This window comes from Aulostomus chinensis, chromosome 13 (assembly GCF_037954235.1).
Source record: "Aulostomus chinensis isolate RoL2024-O1b breed Wild chromosome 13, RoL_Achi_v1.0, whole genome shotgun sequence".
NCBI lineage: Eukaryota > Metazoa > Chordata > Actinopteri > Syngnathiformes > Aulostomidae > Aulostomus > Aulostomus chinensis.
Genome location: NC_141332.1, coordinates 9,971,101 through 9,996,200, shown reverse-complemented (window position 1 = coordinate 9,996,200; position 25,100 = coordinate 9,971,101). Strand labels below are relative to the sequence as shown.

At 42.2% G+C, this 25,100-nt stretch overlaps 1 protein-coding gene across 1 annotated transcript; it reads right to left on the bottom strand.

Annotated features, from left to right (window-relative positions):
- Nucleotides 1–12,084: 12,084 nt before the first annotated feature.
- lonrf4 (LON peptidase N-terminal domain and ring finger 4) lies at nt 12,085–24,164 on the bottom strand. Its single transcript, XM_086223080.1, has 12 exons — nt 23,381–24,164; nt 21,497–21,615; nt 19,982–20,104; nt 18,530–18,718; nt 18,286–18,412; nt 17,846–17,921; nt 17,645–17,759; nt 17,136–17,257; nt 16,891–17,049; nt 16,070–16,232; nt 15,842–15,991; nt 12,085–14,855 (listed from the first exon to the last, which is right to left on the bottom strand). Exons 1-12 carry the CDS (start codon nt 23,676–23,678, stop codon nt 14,706–14,708), a joined length of 1,791 nt encoding a protein of 596 aa, XP_086079206.1. The 5' UTR covers nt 23,679–24,164; the 3' UTR covers nt 12,085–14,705.
- Between the last annotated feature and the right edge of the window lie 936 nt (nt 24,165–25,100).

The following is a 25,100-nucleotide window of genomic DNA, read 5'->3' as shown; positions in this document are numbered from 1 at the left end:
GTTTCCACAGCAGTATGTGGCTGAAATTAAGGTTCATCCAGTGTCAAACATCATTCTGTGTGTTGCTCTTTCATCATGAGGGGACCTTCTGTGCTGGGGGCCAGGGTAGGATTTGCTGGATTATTGTGGTTGTTGTTGTTGTTGTTGTTGTTGTTGTTGTTGTTGTTGTTTTACACACATAACCCCTTGGTGTCTCAGAATCCTCAACTGATGTCAGAACAATAAGTTCACTGCAGGCATGGGAGAGGCCCAAAGAGTAAGAAAAAGGGTAAGTACATGTAACCTACGAGCTGGGGAAGGTTTTCTTTCCATTTTCTGTTGCCTCATCTACATGAGTTCTCAATACCTGCATCACCTGTACTTGTTGGGGCTGACGTGGGGATGTTCCTGAATGGCCAACTCCACTCAGTCGCTGCAATGTCTGGAATAGTTCGTTTTTAAATTAATAACAGTGGTCATGAGGTAACTTGGATGGGTACCCAAACCCAGGAATTTAGTCAATGAAACTCCTCTGTGGAGTAGTTTTCCCAGAATTTTTTGGTTGCATGGACTCGGGAATCTTGCACAATTACCACAAAACCGAAACAAATTCAAGAATTCAAGTGGCAAACTGGTGGTTATGCTGCTCATGCGGGCTCTGACATGGGTTGCAGGTTTATTTTGTAATTTTGTATACACACACACACGAATATATATATATATATATATATATATATATATATATATATGCGTGTGTGTGTGTGTGTGTGTGTGTGTGTGTGTAATCATCTCAAACCGTTGCTAGTCAAAGTGCCTGTTAAGATGCCCTGACTTAGGTTTTATTCAATCACCAACAAAATGTGGATTTCAAATCTTCTCTTCTTAGTGTATTCATTTGATTTGTCATGCACTACAATTCTGGAATTTCCTAGAATTCAAATTCTTTATTTGGGGACTTTAAGCAGATATGAGATTAAAATGTGATTAATTCGATTATTTTGTTAATCGCCTGACAGCGCTTCCAGAATGCAACTCAAAGGTCTGAGATGATTGTTGACTCAACCTCATTATTGTGCATGAATTTGATTCTAAAATATCTTGTTATTTCTCTCCCTCTTAGTTAACCCTAACTATGTCACATCCCTCCAAACTTCCTCATCTTCAAGTTTCCTCACTGTCTCTCTGTAATCTGTCAAATGGCACATTTGCCTCAGTACAGCGTGATGAAGCGAAATGTCACATTCCTCTGTAAGCAGTAGACCATCACACCGGAATGTCAATTAGCTGACTGGTAACGGAATGAAGGGATGGCGAGATCGAGGGATGAATGGATGGAGGAGTGAAGGATGACAGGAGCAGCCTGGTCCCATTGTGTGTTTTTTTTAAAACATGGCATTTTTTGATGATTATTCTAATCCCAGTGAGGACCTCTCAGCCAGAAGTGGGTGCCTTATCTCCCCACTGCAGTCATTCTCTCATTAAAACACAATCACAGGCCACCAACTCTAATAAACCTTTTTTGAAAAGGGGCCGGGTGGGGTGAGGGGGAAGCGGTGCAAATGCAGATTACAGTATAGGTCTGCCATTCTGTATGTGACACAGCGAACAGGAATGCTGTCTCTAATCACTCTAAAGCAAAAAGGCCATTTAAAATCACTGGATTTGGGGATGTTTTTTTTTTTTTTTTTTTTTTTTTTAAATCCATGTTAAAAAAGGTCTCTCTTGAATAAAAGGCTGTGGGGATTATAGAGCACCGAGTGGGATTTAGAGGCTCCGTACCTTGATTGTTTTGGTTGTCTTGAAGTGACTGGGAACACATTGCAGTCCATGCTCTTTGGACAACTTGTCTAAAGTTAACATCATAAGCCAAACACTTTGAATCAAGGCCCTTGATGCTGCAGCCTGTCCTATTCAAAACACACACACACACACACACACACACACACACACACACACACACACACACACACACACACACACACAGGGTTTTAAACCCTCTTTAATCATGAGCTCAAGTTAATATATCAGCCGCTGCAGCTTGGCTTTAATTTAAAGACAGAGCAGTGAAGCAGGACCATTTGTCACCTGCTCTTGTTTGAATGACGGCCTTCACCGTGTACATAGTAGGGCTGTAAATCCCAAACTACATCACAATGCAATCCTACATCAATTCTTGTAGCAGCCATATCTGATTATTTTCAAAACCTCAATTCAGATCAATTGCCATGTTGTTGATATGAAATTAAACGAACAACATGCCACCACATGCAAGTGTGTTACACCTGAGTATCTTGATTCACACTTCAATTCTTCACAAATAGCAATACTCATGTGTGATGGTAAGTTTTCTTAGTTGATCCAAAGTATTTCCAGACCCACTATATCAGCAAGAGAATACAAAACTCAATTTCTCGGCTGCAGTTTGGACAGCAGGTGGTTGGGATGCAGCCCTCTGACGGGGAATTTTCCTGCAACTGTTTTGCCTGCAACAGGTTTCTTCATTCATAAGTTCCTCGGTTGTTTTTGCTTGGTTCCATTCAAGCTGTGACACTTCTCGTTTGGGATTGTTTGAATTGCTTTGATTTCAGGATTCACATCAGACCTGTTATGTAGGATTGCCCCATTAAAATCGGAGTGAGATTTTCAAATCAATACCGTCATCCCCTTTGTTGAATGCTGATGATCTAACTTTGATGTCCCACGTGTGTAAATGGTCAGCAGTCAAGGTTTTCTTTACTTCAGAAGAAGCATGATGTTATGGTATAGTATGGCTGCTGTACAGGGTCATCTCGCGTGGTCCCTCAGGCCACAGTCCCTGCTCATGTGTCAAACATTCAGCCCTATGCCCTTTGCACCCAGACACAGCTTGTAGATGTTAGGGAAGGAATTTATGGAAATAATATGCATTAAAAAAGATGAGAGAGAAGCCAAAGTCAGAGCAGACAGCTGTCATTGGTAGTGATTCAGAGGTCTATGAGGCCTCTCACTTTGTTCCTAAATTATTCATACAATCTGTCAATGCTGCTGTCTAGGCAGACTCTTCTCCCCATGTGTTCAATGATGACAGAAATCCTGTGCTATGTTCACTGCTATCTTCTGTAAATCCCTCTCAGGAGACCCACACCGCACACAGTTTGTGTGTTTGTGTATGTATGTGTGTGTGTGTGTGTGTGTGTGTGTGTGTGTGTGTATGTGTGTGAGCATATGCTGCTTTTCATGTGCAATAATGGGGCTTTCTATGTGCTTGAATGTCTCCTCCTGTGTTCCATAGCTTTACAGTCACTTTGCATCTTTACTGTGCTGTCAAAACAACCGCTTTTGTTGATGTTGTCATGTTCAATCTGTATGTGTATTTTTTTCCCCATCTTAAATGGCAGTCTTGCAAATGGAACTGAAACATGCAACAGAATAAACTGTTGTTAAATTGTCTAACCTTGACAAATTAGAACGAAAAAAATTTTCTACCAGCTTCAAGTTTCCAGGGATGAACAGACTTGACCCACTTGTCAGACGTAGTCGTTCAAGTATACTCTCAAAAGTATTTGAATGTGGGAAGAGCAGGAACAGACTGTGGCAGGGTTGCTTTTCATGGCAAACCAGTCTGCCAGGAGATAGACCCCCTGATACATCTCCCACACTGAAAATGTTGCATTCATGAAACTCCACTCTTACAGTCCCGTAACAATTCATTCAAAAGTATTTGATGCTAGGGTGAAGATTGGTACTTAATAAAACTGTTCAGAATCGTTACTTTCTGAAGTCTGTTGTGTTGAGACACACATTTGATACATTTGATCACTGATTCTATTTAACGATCAGAGCTATGCTTGTCTCTAACTGAGCTGTCTTTCTCTGTCAAGGTTGAAAACTTCTCCTACTTTTATACCCCCAATCCATTGTGGAATACCTGAAGGGTTCCATTTTCAGGCCCATTTCATTTGCTTAGTATTTGCTTCTTGGAGGCTTTTTTCACCCACTAGCACAATATCTCCTTTCACTGTTATGCCTCCCCTGAATCCTGAAGATACCAGCTCCTTCAATTCTGCTTTAACTGCCTCCAACCACTTTTAAAAAGTCACATCAAGGAGGAAGCATCTACAACAGAGAACCCCTGACTTCCTTTTCCTTGGCCACATCAACCAGCTCTAATTGTAAGATCCCAAGGTGCTCCTGGGCCAGTTTGGAGGTTTAATCCCTCCACCTGGTCCCCAGTTTGCTCAGTGGTCTCCTCCCAGCTAGATATGTCTGGAACACCTTTGGAGGTGCCCATGCAGGTGGCATCCTATCTGATGCCCTCAACTGACTGGTTCTGAGTCCCTCATGGATGACTGAGCCTCTCACCTCATCCCCAAGGAAGACCCCAGGCTGCTTTAAGCCACGATCCTGTTCTTTCAACCATGACCCATATTTCACGACCATCGTTGAGAGTTGAAACAAAGACTAAGCGATAGATCAAGGTTTGCCTCCTGGCTCAGCTCTGGCTCATTCTCTCTTTTCAGCACAACGGTGCGGTAAGGTGAGCACAAAACTCTTTGTGTATTTTTCCTTTGTGTATTTTTATTATAAAAATTTTGGTTGTTATTGTTTTTGTACAGCTCTTTGGTCAAAACATGCCATATACATTCGAGTAAATTGACATGCTCACACTGCAAAGATCTTTCTCTTTCTCTCTGACCCTGGTCAGTAGATTGTTCGCAGCAATTCTGAGATGTTTTAAAGCCATGTATTTTTGAGGCTTACTCTCAAAATAACTGCCTAAAATTCCCTGCATGACACTTTTAAAAGAAATACATTTAAAAATAAAACCTTAAAAATGAAATCGGGGGTCTTTAGTACTGAGCGCCCAGCCTGTCAGTATGTGAAGATCTTATGAAGTATACCCAGCCCTCTAACTGTGGGCCTGCTGTGTCTTGACTGGAAGCTCAAACTGAGACAGATGTAGCTGTGTGGCAAAGAGATCCTGGCCACTGTCCCTCAGCATTAGAACAGATTGTGTCTCATCTATTACGTATTTGGTCTGTTAAGGCCTGAAAACTTAAACTCATAAATTTAGCAATAGTTTTGTCCCAAACGTGGAGGATTTCACCATTCTAAACAAATAGACATCTTGATAAATGAGTCTTGTTGCTGGCACTAAGTGCCAATTTACAAGCAGTGAGTCCTGTTTCTGCAAAGGGTGACATCATGTTTGCATAGCAACCTCAGGGAGGTTTGTAATGTGTAAAATAAACACACACAGATGCACCGGTACATGCTAATCGAAGGATATGTGCTCACACACACACGTGCGCACACACACACACCATTAAATACAATCCCTGAAAACACAGGATGCCTGAGTCAAACAGTGATTTAATTAAGAAATGCCAAGTGAGCAGGTTATTGATGCAATGGTAACCAAGGCCGACTGCTTCGCCCCCGTGACAACCAAACATCCAAACCTGAGAAAGTCCCAGTGATGCTGAGATGCTGTTCATTCTTTCTTTCTAATTTTTCTTTTTCTTTTTTCCTTCTTTCCTTGCCAGGCTCAACCATAAATATGATCCCACAGCTTTAGTCTCTACTCTTTACATTCAAACATCTCTTTATTTTTATGACACAACACACCTACATCCTGGCGTGAGGTGTGCTCTTCTGGGAGAATACCATGGTGAAATTCTGCTGGGAAAATTAAGACCACTCACTAGTAATATTAAATGATTTGATAACTCCCTCTTCTGGCCTCTGAATCATTTGATCCACTCATGCTTTTCCTTGTAGAAATCATTCTACTCATTTCTTATTCTCCAGCATCTCACACACCCACTTATTTTCCTCTTTCATCATCCTTTTCCTGATCATTATCCTCTTCAGTGTTTTGGAACTTGTTCCTTTCATCATTTTCTTGTTACTGTTTCTTGTTTATTCTCTATTTTTGGTTTGATTTTCTTTTTCTACAACAGCAGTGAATGAAAGTTTGTGTCTCCAGCTAAGATTGTGAACTACTTTCAAATACAACATTGTTCTCAAATGTTAACATGTAAACTACAAATGGTCTGATGGTTCAACCCACGGTGTGCAGTGTCCGCTTTTGTTTTACTGTCAAGGTGTAAAGATGCTTTTTCAATGCATGAGTAGCATAACATGCAGTTAAGACAGCAGTTAAAAGGTATTTTATAAAGTTACTGTGGCAAACATGTCATCACATAGTTTCCTGTTTGGCCTCTAGAAAACAGAGATTCAGAAAACTTTATTTATTCCCATGGGAAGCAATTAAGGGAGCAGAGCGCAGTACAGTTGGTTACAACACAACAACATACATAAGGTAAAGAAGTGCAAGGAAGCCTTTACCTCCCAGGGTTAGCAGCAGTTGCTTTGTGAAGTGCATGATAGAAGTAGTCGTGCAGTAGAGGTGGTAGTGCACAATAGATAAGTAGCATAATTACATTCATGAATGACAAGTAATTTGCAAATATTGTAGTATGTACGGGATGCATTGTAGCATGAAAGAATATAAATATAGTTTCAGCATATACAGGAAGTACAGGTACAGTAGGTGTATGACAAGTGGCAAGTGGCAATCTTGTGGGTGTTACTAAGGGTCAGAGTGCAGGGAGTTCAAAGTGTTCATGAGGAGGACAGCCTGGGGGATACAGGTGGATCTCCTCCCCTGGGTGCTGCAGCTCGGACACTGTAGCCTGCGACTGGATGGCAGCCTCTCAAATGCATGGGAGGGGTCTGTCAGGTTCTGGGCACACAGCCATTAAAGAGCATATGGGAAGTCCAATTATCTTGGAACACACCTTGACAATGCTATGTAAGCGGTTCTTCTCCTGCAGGTTGATGGAGTGGAACCAGCAGACCATTGAGAAAGATAAGACTGGTTCAATAAATGTATAGAAGAAGGTCAGAGGGATCTTGCTGCTGACAGAGAAGTTGTTAAATTTCCTCAACAGTTACATTCTCTGGTGGCACTTCTTCAGGACCTTCAGGAAGATGCACCAAAGCTGGTCAGCGCAGTGATGCTGTCAGCACCAGGCGTACTGTTCATCTTGGTCCTCTTGAGGGCCCTCATATCTTCCTTGGTGGGACCTGGTGTTGGCAAGCTGGTTGGAGTTGTTGGTCTCAAACCTTGGGTAGAAGGAGTTGAGGTCTTTGGGGAGGGATGTATGGCTGCTGCCAGTGATGTGGACTTAGTCACTGGTGGTGGTGACAGGGATAACAGCTGTCATTCTCTTTAGACCCTGCCAAGCAGCATGGAGGTTCCCTGAGTGAATTTCTTCTTCACTGTGTTTTTGTATTTCAGCATGGCGCTCTTGATGGCTCTTTTGACCTTCTTGCTTCTCCACCTCAGACCCAATGAAGAAGATGCATTTCTGCTTGTTGATGATCTCCTTCAGCTCCTTGGTGACCCAGGGTTTATTGTTGGGAAAGATGGAGATGATGTTCTCCTCGCAGAAGATGATGTAGGAGGAGACCACATCCAGCCTGCTCATCAATGTCATTGGAGGGAGAGAGGAGCTTGCTCCAGTGGACTCCAGACATCCCTGGAGAGCAGTAATGCCCTCACTGGTCCACTGTTTGATGGTCTTGGTCACCCTCTTAGCTCCCCTAATGACCGGGCTGTAGGCAGAGAGAAGCAGGATGGTGTGTTGATGAGCGGAGCCCAGGGGGGAGGGCAACAGACCTGTAGGCATCGAGAACGGAGCCATAGTATCTGTTCAGTGTCTTCCCCTAGCGGATGGTGCATGAGATGTACTGTGTGAAGCCTTTTAGGGATTTGTCAGGGCTGCAGTGGTTGAAGTCCCCTAAGATGAATTTAGGGTAGTCTGGGCATAGTTGCTCTAGCTTGTTCAGGGTGGTTCTGATGTGGTCGGTTGCTGTGGTGGGCTTCGCTCTGTGGTGGATGTAGACAAGGATGAAGAAGAGTTGGGGGAATTCCCTGGGGAGGTAGAATGGGTGGAGAAAGACTGCCAGGAGCTTGAGGTCTGGAGTGCAGAGTTTCTCTCTCACATGGACGGTGGAACACCAGCGAAGGTTCACCAGTGACATCACTGTCGCAGTCCAGACTGATGGGGGAGCCGAATCCGTCAATGTGCATTGCGCTGATGTCACCATCCTTGTTGAGCCGAGTCTAGGTGAATGCACTCCTGTACTCTTGCAGGTGGTTGACGTTTGCCTGGAGCTCGTCTGTTTTGCACCGCAGTGAGCGGACGTTGGCAAGGATGACTTTTGACAGTGGCCGCTGTTTCCAGGTTTCACACCCTGATACCTCCCTTCTTCCTGGTTCTCTTGATCCCCCTTCTTCTTGATGAGAAGTGTCAATTTGGAGTCAAGTTTCTGAAAACCTTGCAAATGTGTGTGTATTTGACTCCATTTGGCAGTAAATCACTTCTTACCAAGTCCTGTGAGAAATATCTTCAGTCTTTAGCTCCTTATTTCTCCACAATGTTAACATTCTAATTGCTAACGTAGGGCCTACACATGCCCAAGCATGTTTGCCCCCCAAAGTCCAGTTGGTTTGACCAGTGTGAAATCTCTGTACCTCACCCAGGCACTGAAGGCTTTCTTGGCCCTGGCGCGGGTGGAAGAAGCGGGCCTGAGTACGGTACGATTGCACAGGCACAGAGCTCCTACATAACGTAATATGGCCGTTCAGTGCGGCAAAATATATATTCTAGAGGTCCACTGCTCTCAACAATATAACAGACCAATTCACAACACATCCCGAGTGAGTGAACTCCTACACGTGAGAAAAACTGGGTAGATATAGAGGGAGCAATGAGCAATGAGGGCATGACAATATCTTTCATGAGCTGCTTGTCTTTCACCTATCATTTGCCTACTCTCTGCATGTTGAACCAAGTAGCAGTTTGTGAAGCAAGCGTGTAACCTTTAGATTAAGTGGGTTGTATAGTGTGTATGGTAGAGCCTGACACGAGAGTGGGTTTATACTCTCATGTCTCACAAGATTAATCCACTCCCATCCAGCTCCCGTGAGTCAGTGAAATAAAAATTTGCAGGATTCTTGAGTAAATATCGGTCTCTATTGTGCTGTGAATATATAAGCGTGCTCAGGCCCTGTTCAGGGTTGGACCACCCAGGCCAACAGGGAGTAAAGAACATCAAGCTTCATAACGGTACAAGATAACCAGGCCAAGTGTGAGGGCAGTCTTACTACTCTGCTGTTTCATGCTGCAGAGGAAGCATTTCGTCAGTTGTGTCACTTATTTTTTGACTCAGCACAGTCTGACGGCTATAAAAGGAAAAGACTGTGCAATTTTTTATTTTTTTTTAGGAGATTGAAACAAAGTTTTGGCTGACTGGATGAAGAAAGTTGATATCACATTCTGTACAAATTATACATTTTTTGGCAAATTTGTCATTTGTGGTGATGTGTTTCTCATAGTGCCATCACGTTCTTGTATGTTCATGGTTATATTCAAGTTATAGTTATATTAACCAAAAATATAAATAGAATACTTCTCGTATATATTTTTAAAATATTCAGCCTAACTTCAAAAATACATGGTTTTATTTTGGCCAGCGATAATAAATTGCTCCCTCTCAGAATGACCATCGTTATATTTGGCTCCCTCCATCTCTCTGCCCTTCAGATACATGAATGGGTAAACACAAAAGCAACACGCCATGCAAAGACCACATTGTGAGTACCATGTGAAAACAAGCCCAGAGCCAGGTGTGCATCTCCGCGGGCGGTAACTCTGCAAATCACTGAGCCAGTTGCATGGCATCATGTCTCCTGCAGCGCCCTACTGCCTCCCGTTTCTCCTGTCCTTCATATCCCAGCAGGCATTCCAGATCTGCTCCATTTGTTTCTCCTTTTTTTCTACGAGGGATCACCAGAATAGAAAAGGACATACTTTTTTTTCCTCCTTTAACAGTCTGTGCCAGTGTTGCCTGAGAGATTTATTTTGCAGCAGGGCAAAGGCATCTCTCATCCATCTTCTCTGACATGTTAAACTGTCAGTCATGTAACATTCGTCTCTATGTGCATCACAAACCGTCATCAAGCGTCTTTAGAGGGAAAGCTTTCATGTCTAATCCTGCAAAGCAACGCTCCTCTCTTTTTCTGCTTCTTATTAGATCTCTGTGTTTCTTCCTATCAGAGTATTTATGATTTGTCCCATGGCCCCTAACAGAGACAGGGGGCCCACATGTTTACCTTAGCTCTAAGAGGCACTGTCACACAAGAGTGCACTCAAGGGTTTATCATGGTGGTGACACTCCAAGGGATTAAACAAAGACAGAAACAAGCAAGGTTTATCAGAGCCACAGGAGAGCATGCATGCATGCGCACACACACACACACACACACACACGCACACACACACTCACTCTGTAATCCTCCTCAAAGGAGAGGGGCATAGCACTGGAGAAAACAAACGCACACTGATTCGGCTTCCTGTCCCACTATTTTCCTTCGCTTCACCTCACTCTTATCTGAGAGCTCCCTGCATGTGGTCTTTTATGTTCTGCAAGGTAAACAAAATCCTTTTCACTTCAAAGACAAAGTTTCTCAATTTCCTAATTGATAAGTCCATTCTTGACATTCAGCCTTGCCCAGCCAGGTTTTGTTCCTATGACAACAGAGTTGCATTCATCCTTTGATGCTGTTGTTCTATATTGCAGAAAGAGTAGGCTGCTCTATTTTAGTAGAGACAGACCCCAGTGAGTTGTTCCATAATTATGAAAGATCATTATTAAATATTCACACACATTAGCTTTTCAGGACCACCAACGAGCCCCTTTTCCCAATCTACTGCATGTTTTACCTGACCCAAACCTTATTCATACATTGATCATAAAAAAAACTCAACCATGACTATATTCCATGTGAAGGATTTTTTTCCTGCTATCCCTGTGAGCTAATGCCATCTTATTAACCACAGAAGGACACACACACACACACACACACACACACACACACACACACACACACACACAAACAACCAGTTCCCCCTTTGCGATAACTCCTACAAAACACCTGTCATCCTTACTCAGCCATACACAAGCAGGGAGTCAGCGCAAGCCGATAGATCAATTTAGTACAGAAAAGCTGTGGCATTCTTCAAATGTAATGGGCTTTGATGTCGACGCTGAGCTGCATTACTGAACCCCACTGAAGCCAGTGAAACCTCTTTTCATCAGCCTGCTTCCTATGCAGAGGATGTTGGCAGGAAACGTGCCGCACTTCTTGTTCATAGAGAAGTGTGGCTCATGCACACCTACACTCACACATGCTTTTTTTTTTCTCTCCAACTTTCACTAAATTCTAATTTATGCTCCTTTCAGCTGCATGGGAAATAACTTCCTTCCTGCTTGTGGCGTATGATTGGTTTTCCCAGCCGGAACAGAAATCTCACTTCTGACATCATTTTGTGCCTTTAACATGATCACTTTGAGGCTGTATTCAATGGAAAATCTAGACTATTCAGAGTCTTTGAGATTTCCCCTCATTTGTAAATCAGGATGCCATCAGTGACTTTATTTTCATGGATACAGACTTCCCCCTGGTGGAAAGTTTCATCATTGCGTGTTTGCGATTGACTGTTCCAGCGTTTCTTGAGAGATGTAGTTTGAGTCAAACTCTCTGAATGTCCGATTGGTTTGAATCCCATAAAGATATCTTTAATCCTGTAAAATATCAACTACACAGCAGCTTATTTCTTCTTTTTTTAATTTTATACTTAACCCACTATCTCAAAGAATTTAGGAGCAAGACAAATATGCTTTCTTTTATTTTTAAAGAGCAGGTATCATCCAAGCTGACCTTCATTAGAACTACTCATCCCATCGGTCCTAATTTTAAAGTCTGACCACCAGAACAAACCTTCTGCTGCTTCATTCACTCCTCAACAGCTGCAGCACTTCACAGTTCTCTCCGTAATTATAACCGTCTCCACGCCAAACTGTCTTGCCATCAGTGTGAGGCTTGTTTCTCTCTCTCATCGCACCTCCTTGGTGCCAGTTTCTGTCAAGCTGTGAACTCCAACAGATCCACTTCCATTAAGCTTGTAATGTCAATTTAATGACCGAATAAATGAGTTGCATTCAAGTCATTCAGACACAAAACAGACACATTAAAATACAGCAGAATTTAAGCTTGAAAAGCTTTATTTATAATAACATTTAAAAAGTCATCCAAGGGGCAAGCAAATGAACAATCATCAGATAATTTGAGTGGGAGGAATGAATACAAACAAATCAGACATACATGGCTTTAGTTTCAGTATAGATGAATGTACTTTTGATTCAAACTGAGGTACCGGAGCACAGTGTGCAGAGGAAACATCACATGCCACTGGTCCATACAGACCACATCACTCTTGCGAGCTCTACATAGCAGGAACATGTCACCATGGTGCTTTTCACAGCCTTTCCCTGAGTACACAAGTGTGAGACTCATTTGCACTGGGAATTGCTGCCAAGAACAGGTCACTTATTATGCTTTCTGTTAAGAGACAATGTGGATTTGGTGCATTATTTTGACTGTGTTGGAGGACATTTTCTGATCGCCCAATTACATAGCAATTACAGCAGATGGACGCCTGCCAGAGTATAGCAGGGTAGGAACTGCAGACTACGGAGAAATAATGCATTTTCCCATTATGTATTTGATATTTTATCCAAAATCCATTTGTTGCAGAGTTCTGTTCTAGGGGCAAAATATGAGGTTGCTGATGAAAACACAGGAATATCTATTTCAGAAAAACTGAAACATTTAAATTATTAAAAAAAAAAAAATACAAAAGTAAATATGCAGGATTTGATCAAGAGTGATAAAAGTGTAAGAAAGTGAGACAGGTGACAGACTGAACCTGAGGACTTGTGTCTGTCCAGGTGTCTACTACAGAGTCTGCAGAGGATGGTTAAGAAGAATGAACCACAATCCCTTTTTTATTATTTGAGCCAGCTTGAATCAGCAGGAAACTCAGCTTTATGAATACAGATAACTGGCACATTTAAGTCAGTGAGAATGAACTGAGGTTGATCGACCAAGCTTAATTCATGGTAAAAAATAGTCTCTGAGTGACTAGACCTAAAGTTTAAGTTCCCAGGCCAAACTCAAGCCATAATTGTGCATATTGTGTCTCATGTTTACCCCTTTTATTCTAAACTACATCTACAAAATCAAACGTGCAACCTGCAAAATGAGTGTTTTCTACAAACTGTATCTATAAGTGTGTGTTTGTAGGGCTGAGCTGACATATGAAGATGAGGTCCACCATACAAAAGGCATGAGGGTTGAAGCCATGACTGTGACAAAAACAAAAACAGAGTGATCCTTCACATTTAACACAGAAACATCTATGGCACATTTTGAAAAGTAAAAAACAAAACAAAACACAAGCTCTTTTGTTTCAAACGGTTTCAAGCCTGTTAGCAAATTAACTATACATAGCAATCTGGTGTTGACATTCTATGGAATGTACCACTCTATCAATCAATATAAAAGCATAGCACAACCACACAGTCTGTCCTTCTTGATTGGCAGGTCACCTGGTTAGTCAGCACAGGCACTCAGAGGCACCGTGGCTGGTGGTAAAGGGGCTTCAGGGAGACACAGGAGGGGCCGGAGGTAGATGTCATGGCCCGAGTCCACCCCGAGCTGAAATTCTTTACAGTTAAAATATGTTGGTACCTCCACACCCAGATAAAGCTGACACGATGACCAAACCTTCAGTGTGACCACGCCCCATGTAAAATTTACTTTAACATGAATGATGAAAATGCTAACTGACAAAAAAATGACTCCTTATTTACAGCTGATGCATACACACAGTGCTGTATCCAGGCTTGAACGTCCACTACTATTGCATCACACAGGTTCATAGCGCCAAAGTACGCTGGTACACCCACCTCCCATTCACAGACCCAGTCTCCTCCACGTCACCATTACACTAAAGACATTTTCCTCCACATACTAACAAACAACAGCCCCACTGGCAGCTTTCATTCATTAGAAAATGATGCTAAACTAGGTGCCACTTCATGGGACACTCGATTTTTATTGCAATATTTGCTAATACTTAACAGGGCTCTCTTAAATCATTCAATAGTACAAAATGAGCCATAATGAATGGCTTCCAAGGCCAATGGATGCCACTCGAATGCAAGCACTGCAAATAGTGTCCCTCAGCAGGAGACAATCCCTCACACCAACACACCCACAACATTAATAACTATTACATTTTTGTTAATGTGCATAGTTATTGAGAATTTTTACTCGAAATAGCATGTGCCATTAACATTAATTCTATATTTGATTTGAACAGGTGACATTGCTGTTTGGTTTGTGAAGACAGGAGGGAAAAACAGTGACATCTAGTGTCTATTCTTGTTTTTGAAGAAAGAAAGATCAGTAAATCATGTTTGAAGCATATGAATTGGGAGAATCTTTGGTCAATCCAGAAAGTCGCACTGGTGTTCAGACTTCGATTTCCAGGGGTAGAAAATTGTATAAGAGCAATAAAATTTGCAATTCAAAACAGAAAAAAAAAATCCAACTCTGCATGAGTGCACTGTGTTCTGTGTTCACCTTACTTCTTGGATGCTATTGATCATAAGCAGAGTCATTGAGAGAGACAGTCCCTTCATGATTTGGAGTCCAACACCCCTGTTTTAAGAGTTCATTCATTGATTATTTTTATTCCGTTTTTCAGTGTGTGCGTGATTTTTGCCCCTCAGCTTTTTGTGATCACGATATTACGATGGTGTGCAGTTTAGCTCTGAGAGAAGTACTCAAGGATGAGGCGTAGGTGTCCCAAGCGGTCTTTGAGTGATGTCAGGGACAGGACCGTGGTCTGATAGGCAGGGTCCAGCTGGAGGACCGACAGCAGCCACCAACACCAGGCTGGACCGTTGGACGAGCCCTGAAGAATAAGAAGAGGATTAGGAACATCTTGCACGATGCACTCAAAAAAGTATAGAGTCGAGGTGCTGTTGCATGTTTCATCTTTTCTAAATTTTCCATTTTTCACAATCCACTTAGCAAAGTCCTGTCATTTCTTGGGGAAATTGATGTCACTGAGCAGTAATTGAGAAATCTCTGTATTTTCATTCAATTCTCTAATAAATGAAACACAGATACCTGGAGCATGTGTAAAACCCAATTCACATGATTCGAAACATTAGGAAGGCTTTGATTTGCCCAGTATGTGTCAATTTCATTAATAAAGGAGGTAACTTACATTACTGATGGCCAACAAAAATGTGTCACAACAAAATACACTGCCTCAGGTTAGAGGTCACATGAGTCTGAGGCTTTACACATGCACCAAATATGCCAAGCATCCCTGATTACGAGGCTTGAGTTCACCTGCTAGCTGATTCATATTAAGGTCAGATCATGTTGTCATCATAAACACACTGCTGCCATTTCTTGCAACAGCTTCGGGAGCAGGACCACCTCCTCGGCAAGTATTTATGGTGCACACGTGAGTGGCTGACACCAGCTGAAGCTGGATCATAACACTTCACAAATCTCTCTGTTCTGTTATCAATCGTGCATGTTTATCTTGGGATTTTCTGCTGTTCTATGAAGTGATCGAAACATCTTCTAACCCTGTTGTATTTCTTTTCCCACATGCTTCCATGTGGTATCTCCTGGGTGGAGAGGAGCTTGTATTGTTCCCCTATGGCAACATTTGCTGAAGTTGCTCAAAGTCGGAATCCATCACACGCATATATAATTGACATGTGTTGTCATCAAATGCTTATATTGTCTTTGATGATCTGCTCTGCGCACTTCTGTCCATCCTTGGAGAGCGAGCGCTCCCAGAACTGACTGACTTTGACAAAAAACAAACTTGCAAATAAATCATTGCAAGTTCTACAATGGGGTTCACAGTCACGTTACCTGAAGGTTTTCCTCCTTATCAGGCATGGTGCCGTACTGCCGGTTAATCTGTTCACGAATTCTGCTGCCAAGGCGCTGGTACCAGTCCTGAGCCTGCTGGTAGACACTGTCATGGAGACGCTGCAAAATCCCCAGCTCACTGTCATCAACCTACGAGACGAAGAGGAGAGGAGGTTTAGTAATAATATTGACTGCTGCTTGTAACTTCTTCAACAGACTCTGACTGACCTTGAGGTCTTCCAGGTACTCGATATCAGCGGTGTGGTAACCATCTCGATGGCCTCGTTTTAGGACCCTGAATCTGCTGCCACCCACAGTGTCCACATAGGAGCGTCCATCCGGCAGCAGCTCCAGACCCAGGATCTCCAGCATGCAGCCGTAGTCAGCAAACCTGGGAAACGTGTGAGAGAGAGAGAGAGAGAGAGAGAGAGAGAGAGAGAGAGAGAGAGAGAGAGAGAGAGAGAGAGAGAGGGAGAGAGAGAGAGAGAGAGAGAGAGAGAGAGAGAGAGAGAGAGAGAGTTTCAGAACTTTCTTTCAAATATGAAACACAATCTGGTGAATTTGTATTTTTGGGCTGCATTTCCTGAGGACTACAGATTCATCTTGTTCTACAAGGAATATATAAAATCACAATTATGGACTGCTGCAGCATTGATATACTATTCTTTCATGAGTTTATAGGACTCCAGATTCATGTGGCAGCAGCATGACAGTTTATACTGGAACTAGGGAGAGAAAATTTGTGGTGGATGAAATGGCACAACAGATCTCCCTGCAGATTGGTGACCGTGCTGCTATTCTCCACCCCCTCAGGGTCACATATGACTGATTTAAACTTTGCTCGCTATGCTGTCTGCTTGAGCATTGCCGCCAAATATCTCATCAGGCTTCACCTCAACTGCTGTGTGCTCAACAGTTAGATGAAATGTACAAATCCGGTCTCTGCATGCCCACACAGTAAAACAATGTAATTGTGCAATGCATTCACCAACGCAAGTTTATTATGTGTGATGTAAGGTAATGTGATGAGTGTGTTTCTGTGTACACACCCTTTGCCATGCTCATAGCTGCACATGCCAAACTTCTTGGTTCCAGTCTCCATGCAGCGCCGCATCATCAGCCGGTATCGCGGCTCAAAGATGTGCAGGGGGCAGGGCACTCCAGGGTAGGCCACTGTGCAAACAAATATGGGGATGTCCTTAGTGAGACTGTAGGGAAGGAAAAGATTATAGGAGATAATTAGTACAATCAGAATAATTCAGATTGTGTTGTATTTTTCTTAAACGGCTCCTACTTGGACAATTCAGCCATCTCAGTCTCATGGACCTGTTTCCTCTCGGCCAGTTGTGCTGGAAAGAGATGGTCCATGATGTCCTGAAGCAGAGCTGTGAGGTTGTATTTCCGGTTTTTTAAGTACTGGAAAGAGAGTGCAACATGATCCTACTGTTAACACTGAAGTGACACTGTAAAACGACTACAACAATAAGGCGATACACTTTGAGCTGTAGAGTCATTATTGACATGATGCACAGGAGGAAAAACATTTATGTGTATTCAGGATTTCATTTGAATGAGCCGTCCATGTATTTACATTAACACCTACACACAACTGAAACAACAGCATTTATTATCCTTTAAACAAAAACTTTATTATCTTGCTGTTACAAAGTTCAGCCACAGTAGTGAATTACCTCACCTTATGCCTTACATAAAATTTAACAGCTTTTCAATCAGAGCAGTTATGGTAGAGATTATTAAGCAATATCTTCACAATTTAAAATGGACTTATAAAAATATCAGTACTTCTTGTAGAGGCTGTTTGCAGAGTGGACAGCGGAGGTTGTGGTCCAGACTTCTCTCTATACAGTTCTTACAGAAGGTGTGACCACACGGAGTTGTGACGGGCTCAAAAAACAACCTTCAGACAGGAGATAAAGACATTTGATTCAGCTCAGATATGCTGGCAGCATCTGCTTGGTTTACAATGTAGTTAAGGACACTGACCGAATGCAGAGAGGGCACTCAAAGTCTGACACAGTAAGAACAGACAGAGTGTTCTGTCTGCTGTGGCTGTTTTCACCTGGAGACAAGAGGGAGAAGGAGACACACTTCATGAGTTTATACTGGAAGGAGGTAAACATTTTTCCATCTGCTCACAAAAGACCTGTGTAGTGCTCTCAGAGTAAGGAAATGTAAAAACTACAAATAACTTCAAGAAGCTTGAAACAGATAACTAGCAAGAGCTTCACTGCAGACTAACATTTCAAAGCCTAGTGCAAATGAGTTTGTCCTCCAGCAGCAGACGAAGGAGTTATCATGTATTTCTAACCATCTGGTGGCTGTTATGGTAAAGCTGTTGTTGCTAACACTGACAAACATGAGCATAATGAAGATGACAGTCAAATTAATTGTGCATCGATGTGTGTATTGGTGTGTCAGCATACCCCTGCCATGCCCATCTTCTTTCCTCATCATCATCTCCTCATCCTCCTCAGCAGCAGGGAGGAAGGAGACAGCTTGGCAGAGGCTAAGGCAGCACTCAGTCCCTGCGTCATGCTTCGCCTTGGAGGCCTAAACACGCGCGCACGCACACACGCACACACACACACAGAAAGTTTTATCTCTAGCTCTATAGAGTTTCAAACACCTGCCACAAACAAACACTGAGGGGTCTCCTCCTCTCCTCACCTGGCATGGCTCTCTCCTCCCTTTGCCCTCGCCAACATCCCCACGGGGATGTTTTAGGCCGTCAATGTAGGCTGGGCCCTGAGAGCAGCTGAGGCTAGTAATGGGATAGGGGGCTTTCAGGTATTCAGACAACAGCTCCATGATAGAAGACGTCTCTTCCGGCACTGCCACACCCTCTGCCTCCAGGATCTAAAATTTGAACCCATGTCATATCACTCACAGGTCACACAAATATGTTCATCTTAGTTTTCATTGAAAACTAAGACTAAAAAGATTAAATAAAAGCTACAACAGAAGAATTCTTCTCATCAGTGATAAGTGGAGGGAAACACTGGGTTCTTGTTACACTTCAAGTGATAAGTCAAAGTGATAAGTCAAGTCAAAAAGTGTATTTCAAGTGCTAATAAATAAGCATGTAGAGCTTAATGGTTTTTCTTCCTGTATTACTTTTTTGTGACTCCAAACAAAGAAAGAGCCAGCCATGTATATTTAGCTTGAAGCTAATGGCTAACAACAGTTAAAACCAATAACCAACAGCAAAAGTGACCAAAAACATGCGTTGACAAACTCTCAAGAACTTCGTCCAGTATAATCCACATCTTCTTTGTCAAACACTTCAATTTCAACGAAAAAAACCTGTAACATTTGTGGTCGGTGCATTAAGCTGAAACAACTCGCTCACTCTTGAGCACTCATTCAAAGAATTATCAAACATCCATCCACCCATCCATTTTCTTCCGCCTATTCCTGTTAAGAGTCACGGGGGGGCTGGAGCCTATCCCAGCGGCTACGGGCGAGAGGCGGGGTTCACCCCACCCCAGGTCGCCAGGCCATCGCCTGTATCAAACATCAAGTGTCATAATTCATTTTTAGCCCAAATCCAAGTGTTTGTGGTTTACTGAGCATACAGCTGGAATATAGACGTTGTGGATTGTACTGTAATACCAATTTGAGAGTTGGTAAACATATATTTTTTGGGCTATTTTGCTTTTGTTAGCCAGCAGTCAGCTGTTAGTTCTTTCTGCATTCAAGAGTCAAAAGTAAGTGATGCAGGAGGGGCGAAAAAAGAGTGTCTTACACTCACACAAATTAAATCTAATTAAAAAAAAAAAAGATAATATTTAATATCAAATTTTAATTAAACACAAATGATCAACCTTTATTATTTTGATATAAGCAAATTTTGGGATGCTGCTGCAGAATTAATTGTACTTTGCTACTTGTCAATCTACATTACCTTTTAACCTAAGTCCTGACATTAATAACACTGATCCAGGAGCAGCAGCAGATAAGCACTCTGTTATCAATTTTGTCCACAGCTGCTTAGGAAGCAAAACAGAATATACAAAAATGCATGTTTTACACATCTGTGATGAATGAAATGTTGAGTCACACATGACCTGATTCTCCTTGCTGTAAAACTTGACATCTGATGACTGAATGTGAACAAACCTTCTTGATCTGGCTCTTAGCGGGATGAAAATCCGCTTGAAGTTTTAGGCAACGTTGGAACTGGACAAGGGCTTCCGTCTGCTGACCCATTTCCAGCAGGACATTCCCTTTACGAAAAAAGCCCTGCACACACAGAATGTTATGAGCGCACCGCTACCAGCTTCAGTGCAGCACTGTACAGATTACTGCAGAGAGAATAACACTTCCACATTTAAAAGAGTGTGCACATTTGTGGCTCTTCAATAATGTGTTTGTTATCTTTTATTCTCATTGCTTCATCATCTGCCTTTTACATGCTTATGATAATATAATATCACGATAATAAAGGCCGGTGACACAATTTGAAAGGCCTTACTGCACTAGCAGAGAGATGCCCACTGACATAAAATAATTAAATAACCTTATGACATAAGTACTGTTTGCATAACTTTGTGAATGATATAACACCAATAAAAGCAGAGAAAATCTCTTGAAAAGGTTCAGATTTGCAGATGAAGGGAGAATCTAAAAGAGGAACTTCCCTTGGTGACATACTGTATGCCCATTGCACACACGTTACAAAACCAGTCGGTGACGTGCATGATGGTTTACATTCAACAGAAAGAGCAGCAGCAGGAAAACTGCACTCACAAAGCGTGACACGTTTTTGTGTGTGTGTGTGTGTGTGTGCGTGCATGCATGAGTGTGTGTGTGCGTGCATGCATGAGTGTGTGTGCACGTACATACAGTATGTGTGTGTGTTTGAGTCTGAGTGTTCTCATTTAACTGACTGTGGCTTTGTGTGGGTCAACACTTGATTTCAAGTTTGAGGTTAGAATTACAGAAGTTTCTGTTCAGGTTAATCAGGATAAGGGTAAGGGTTAGGCATTTAGTTGAGATGGTCACCATTCGTTAGTAAGAATCAATTTATGTCCATGATTTTCCGTGAAGATATCAACACAACTCTGTAAGTATGTTTGTGTAAAAGTCATACTCTTGAGTTTTAAAATGCTAACTGAAATTGTAATCTCCAAATTCAAAAAAGCACACTTAATAACCTAGCTATTATGGTTGGAAATGGAATCATGTTTCAATCAGCCAAAGCAGCCCGGGTTTTCTGTACCTGATCCTACAGGCAGACGAGCAGAGAAACTTCTCTTTGTTTAAAGTGTTTATCACCTTTAATAGTACCGGTATCTTAAATTCAGTCTACCATTCCATAGGGATGCCACTTGCTATTGTGTTGGGTGTGTGATGCACAAAGTGAACCAGAAGAAAGTCAGTATGGGAGCATGCTGCCACCCACCATTCCAGAGGCACACATACCACTGTGAATCAATCAATTTTTTCCTGTTTTTTACATTGAGACAACAGCAGTCCCATTTAATGGCAAAATCAAGCTTTAACTACAGATCTATTCCTGTGAACCTACTGTGTGTGTGTGTGTGTGTGTGTGTGTGTGTGTGTGTGTGTGTGTGTGTGTGTGTGTGTGTGTGTGTGTGTGTGTGTGTGTGTGTGTGTGTGTGTGTGAGTCACCTCGGTCCAGATGGGACGAAGGCAGCAGAGGTAGTCAAGGTCTGTCAGAGCATCGGAAAAACGCATCAGGCCGCAGTTGGCCTCAGCTCTGTAGAGCTTCAAACTCTGGTCATTTGGGACTGAGGATGAAAACACGTAAAGGTGAGACACTACAGATGACCAAGACAAACAAGAGGGAGGGAAATTCTGCTGTTTTTGCTCTGTTTTTCTTTTGAGGATCCACATGTCAAGTGTAAAATCAAGTCATAAAATGATGGAACACTTGCTGAGTAGTAACTGGATATAATATATTATTATTATTATTCAGAAATTATCAAATAGATCCCAGATAGGTGAAGAACTGTGAGAGGGATATTCTGTTCACCTACCAGAACAAGCATGCAGGGCTACAAAGATATTATGGGATGTTATATCCACATAGGGCAGAATACGGATACTCTGAGTTTAGGTATCAGGCTCCATAAGGAGACTGTGCATGCACCCCCATTATACTCCCAAGGTAAAGAATGTCTGGGTCCACAGTGTCTCTACACAACACACTGCTTAATAATGCACAATTCCATTATTTACAGGTTTAAAACTGAAAAACACACAAGCACAAATGTTCAAATGCTAAAAGTACAGTCTAAGCTGCAGTGTATAATGGTGATATGACTTAAAATGTATAACTAATTATTGTGCATGACCAATTTGATTAACATCTTCATTTACCTAAGCAAATATCAAAATATACATAACAACAATTATTCAAAGAGGATTTTTTACCCCTGTCCCTCAGCCCTTCTTCACTAACAAGCATCCACTAAAAAGGCTCCAATAACTTCACCAGTATTTGGAAGTCTTAAGTTCTCTGAGTCACTTCAAAGTTGCTGCACTGGTTGAGTTACATGTTTGAAACCTTGATTTCAGACACTTCCCATACCATAAATTATGAATAGATCATAGCACAAGATTTTCGGATGCCTTACACAAGTCTGAGGGTAGATTATTACACAAGCTCAAAATAATGTTTTTAAGAGAGGGGAAACCACGTTGTTTAGGAGACGGCGTAAAATATTTCCGGTGATGCACAGGACCTCACTGAAAACCAGGTCAAGTGCACAGAAGGGGTTCAACAGGGATGTGACAGCTGAACGATGTACTGTAGGTTCCAGTGAATGGTTAATGCATATTGCAACACATTCTTCTAACCAATCACAGTTTTTTTCTGTCTTGATAAGTCAATCGCTGCAGCATGTGCCTGCATGTGCATCATTCTTGTGGTGAACATAAAGCTGTTTTGTCATGATGGTTCAGCTTCCAGAGGACAAATCAGATGGTGACTGACCCATTTATACATTCAGGTCAAATCCATGGATTACATAAAACCAAGGTAGTCAGTCGTTTTTCTTGCTCTTTCTATCAGAGCCTACCTCCTCTCCTCAGCAGGATGTGCCGCAGCAGCATCACTTGGTACCAGAACAGTGCGTACAACTGCAATCATCCCTACATGTGGTGCTCTTTCAGGGATAAAAGCGAAGAAAGCCTATCATTTTGGTTTCCGCTGGTTTACAGCCGATTCAGTTCGAGCGTTTTTGTGTTATCCTTTTGAATTTCCTTTATTGAAGTTTAATTGAGGCCTTCTTATTCACTGACTTGGAGTAAAAAAAAAAAATTATTCTTTAAAAAAAAATCTGTTCATGTTCATTTTCAACTTGGGCTTTAATTTGAAATATGACTACATATATCAACCAGACGTGTATCCGATAGCACGCTTATGTCACCACTGAAAGGATTCTTATTGATATGCAACTGCTTAATATGTGGCTGCCATCTTTTATAGGACTGAACTCCCCCACAGAAACTTTGCTGATACTGTATGCCATTCTGACATGGGAGCCTTACCTCGCTCTATCCCTTCACTGGCGGCGCGTAAAGCTTCCGTGAACTCCTCGGCTTTCAGCTTCTCCAGGATATGGCACTTCACCTTTGAGTCATCCGGGTAGCATTTTTCTACAACGCTGATGAGCAAAACGTTGTTCTTCGTGCTTTTCATGTCTCGCTGTTTCATCCTCTCTTTGCACGTCGGGCATTTGGACGGGAGGAAGCTCCCCACGCACCTCCGGCAGAACGTGTGGCCGCATGACACGGTCACCGGCTCGCACATCAGGAAGAGGCAGAGCGGGCACTCAAGGAGATCCATGGTGGAGCTACGGGGGTTATGTCACCAGCAGCTCGGCGTTCCAAAGAAGGACTTGCTGTTTTTCTCGTTAAAACAACGCTCACAGAGAGGCGTTTCTGTGTAGTAGTAGTCGTAGTAGTAGTGCATAGAACATTTAAAAAGCTAATACAGTAAATGCCGCCCTTTTCCTGTCAAAATAAGTGACTGCTAATTTAAAACTATATTAGCCTCACTCATTTCCCTTCAAATAAATACATTGTTAGCGCTAACTTTGGTTTAGGCACATATATTGTACTGTTCTCCTTTAAATCAGGTGAAAAATGAAACTCAGCTTCGAGTCCAGCAGTGCGCAGCTTCCCTCGCCGCTCCTCGCTCCATAAACGCCGTATGAGCCGGGGTGAAAATGTCCATATGAATGTCTGTTCTTTTATAATCGTTTATGTCCGCGTTTAACCCCTGGTAACGGCATATATACAGCCGCAAAGCTGGGTTACCGTGTAACACCATTACGTTATATAAATAAAGACCACGTGACGCAGCAGCAGGCCATCCGATTGGATAAAAGATTCACTGTCCGCCCTGTTGTGAAACATAAATTATGCCGAGTTTCGTAACATAATTCCCGAGAAGAGATGTTTATTGTTTAATTCCATTGAATTTCGAAAACCTGGGGGTAAATTGATACGGAATTCTGTGTGCTTTATCACGGTTAAATCCATCTCACCGTGTTAGTGCAGGATATTTAAGTTACCCAGCTGCACACTGAAGGGAATCCCAGCAGAATGTACTCATAACAGGCTGGGAGGGGGGTGGCAGCCAGGCTCATGACATTAATCCACTTATGTGCTGTCACCTCCTGAAGATGTTAGCAGACTTTCATGACATTTCAGAATGGTTATAAGGTTAAATTTAATAAATAAAATACCTGAATGAATGTGATCCGATATGAATGTCTATGCAGAGGTTGGTGGCAGTTGTGTTCTGCAGGTTATGCAGATTGTTCTGCAGTAGAAACAAAGCTTCGACACATTAGTTATGCATGTCAGGTGGAAACATTAAAAGCTTTGTAAGTCAACTGAGGCTGCCATTCACAGACGTTCCTGTTGCCATGAAGGCCACATAAACCCCTCAGTGTGACGAAATTATCGCTGCACAGAATAACTTTTTTTTTTTTTTAGGTCTTTACAAACTCCTTTTACTCAAATTTCCCCCAGATAGGATGTACTGAAGATGTGTTGGTGTCATATCTTTGAGTAAAAAAGTAAATAAAACGAGTGTGACTTCGAAACATAATAGGGTCTTCGCCAGGGACTGGCTCAGGCCCTAAAAATAAAGTGAGTGACTATCCAACAAAATCAGATGACAACATTGAAGAAGTAGGTCACTGGACTTCAGGGAGGGAGAAGTGAGTAACTATGTAACAACAGTTTGCATACTGACCTC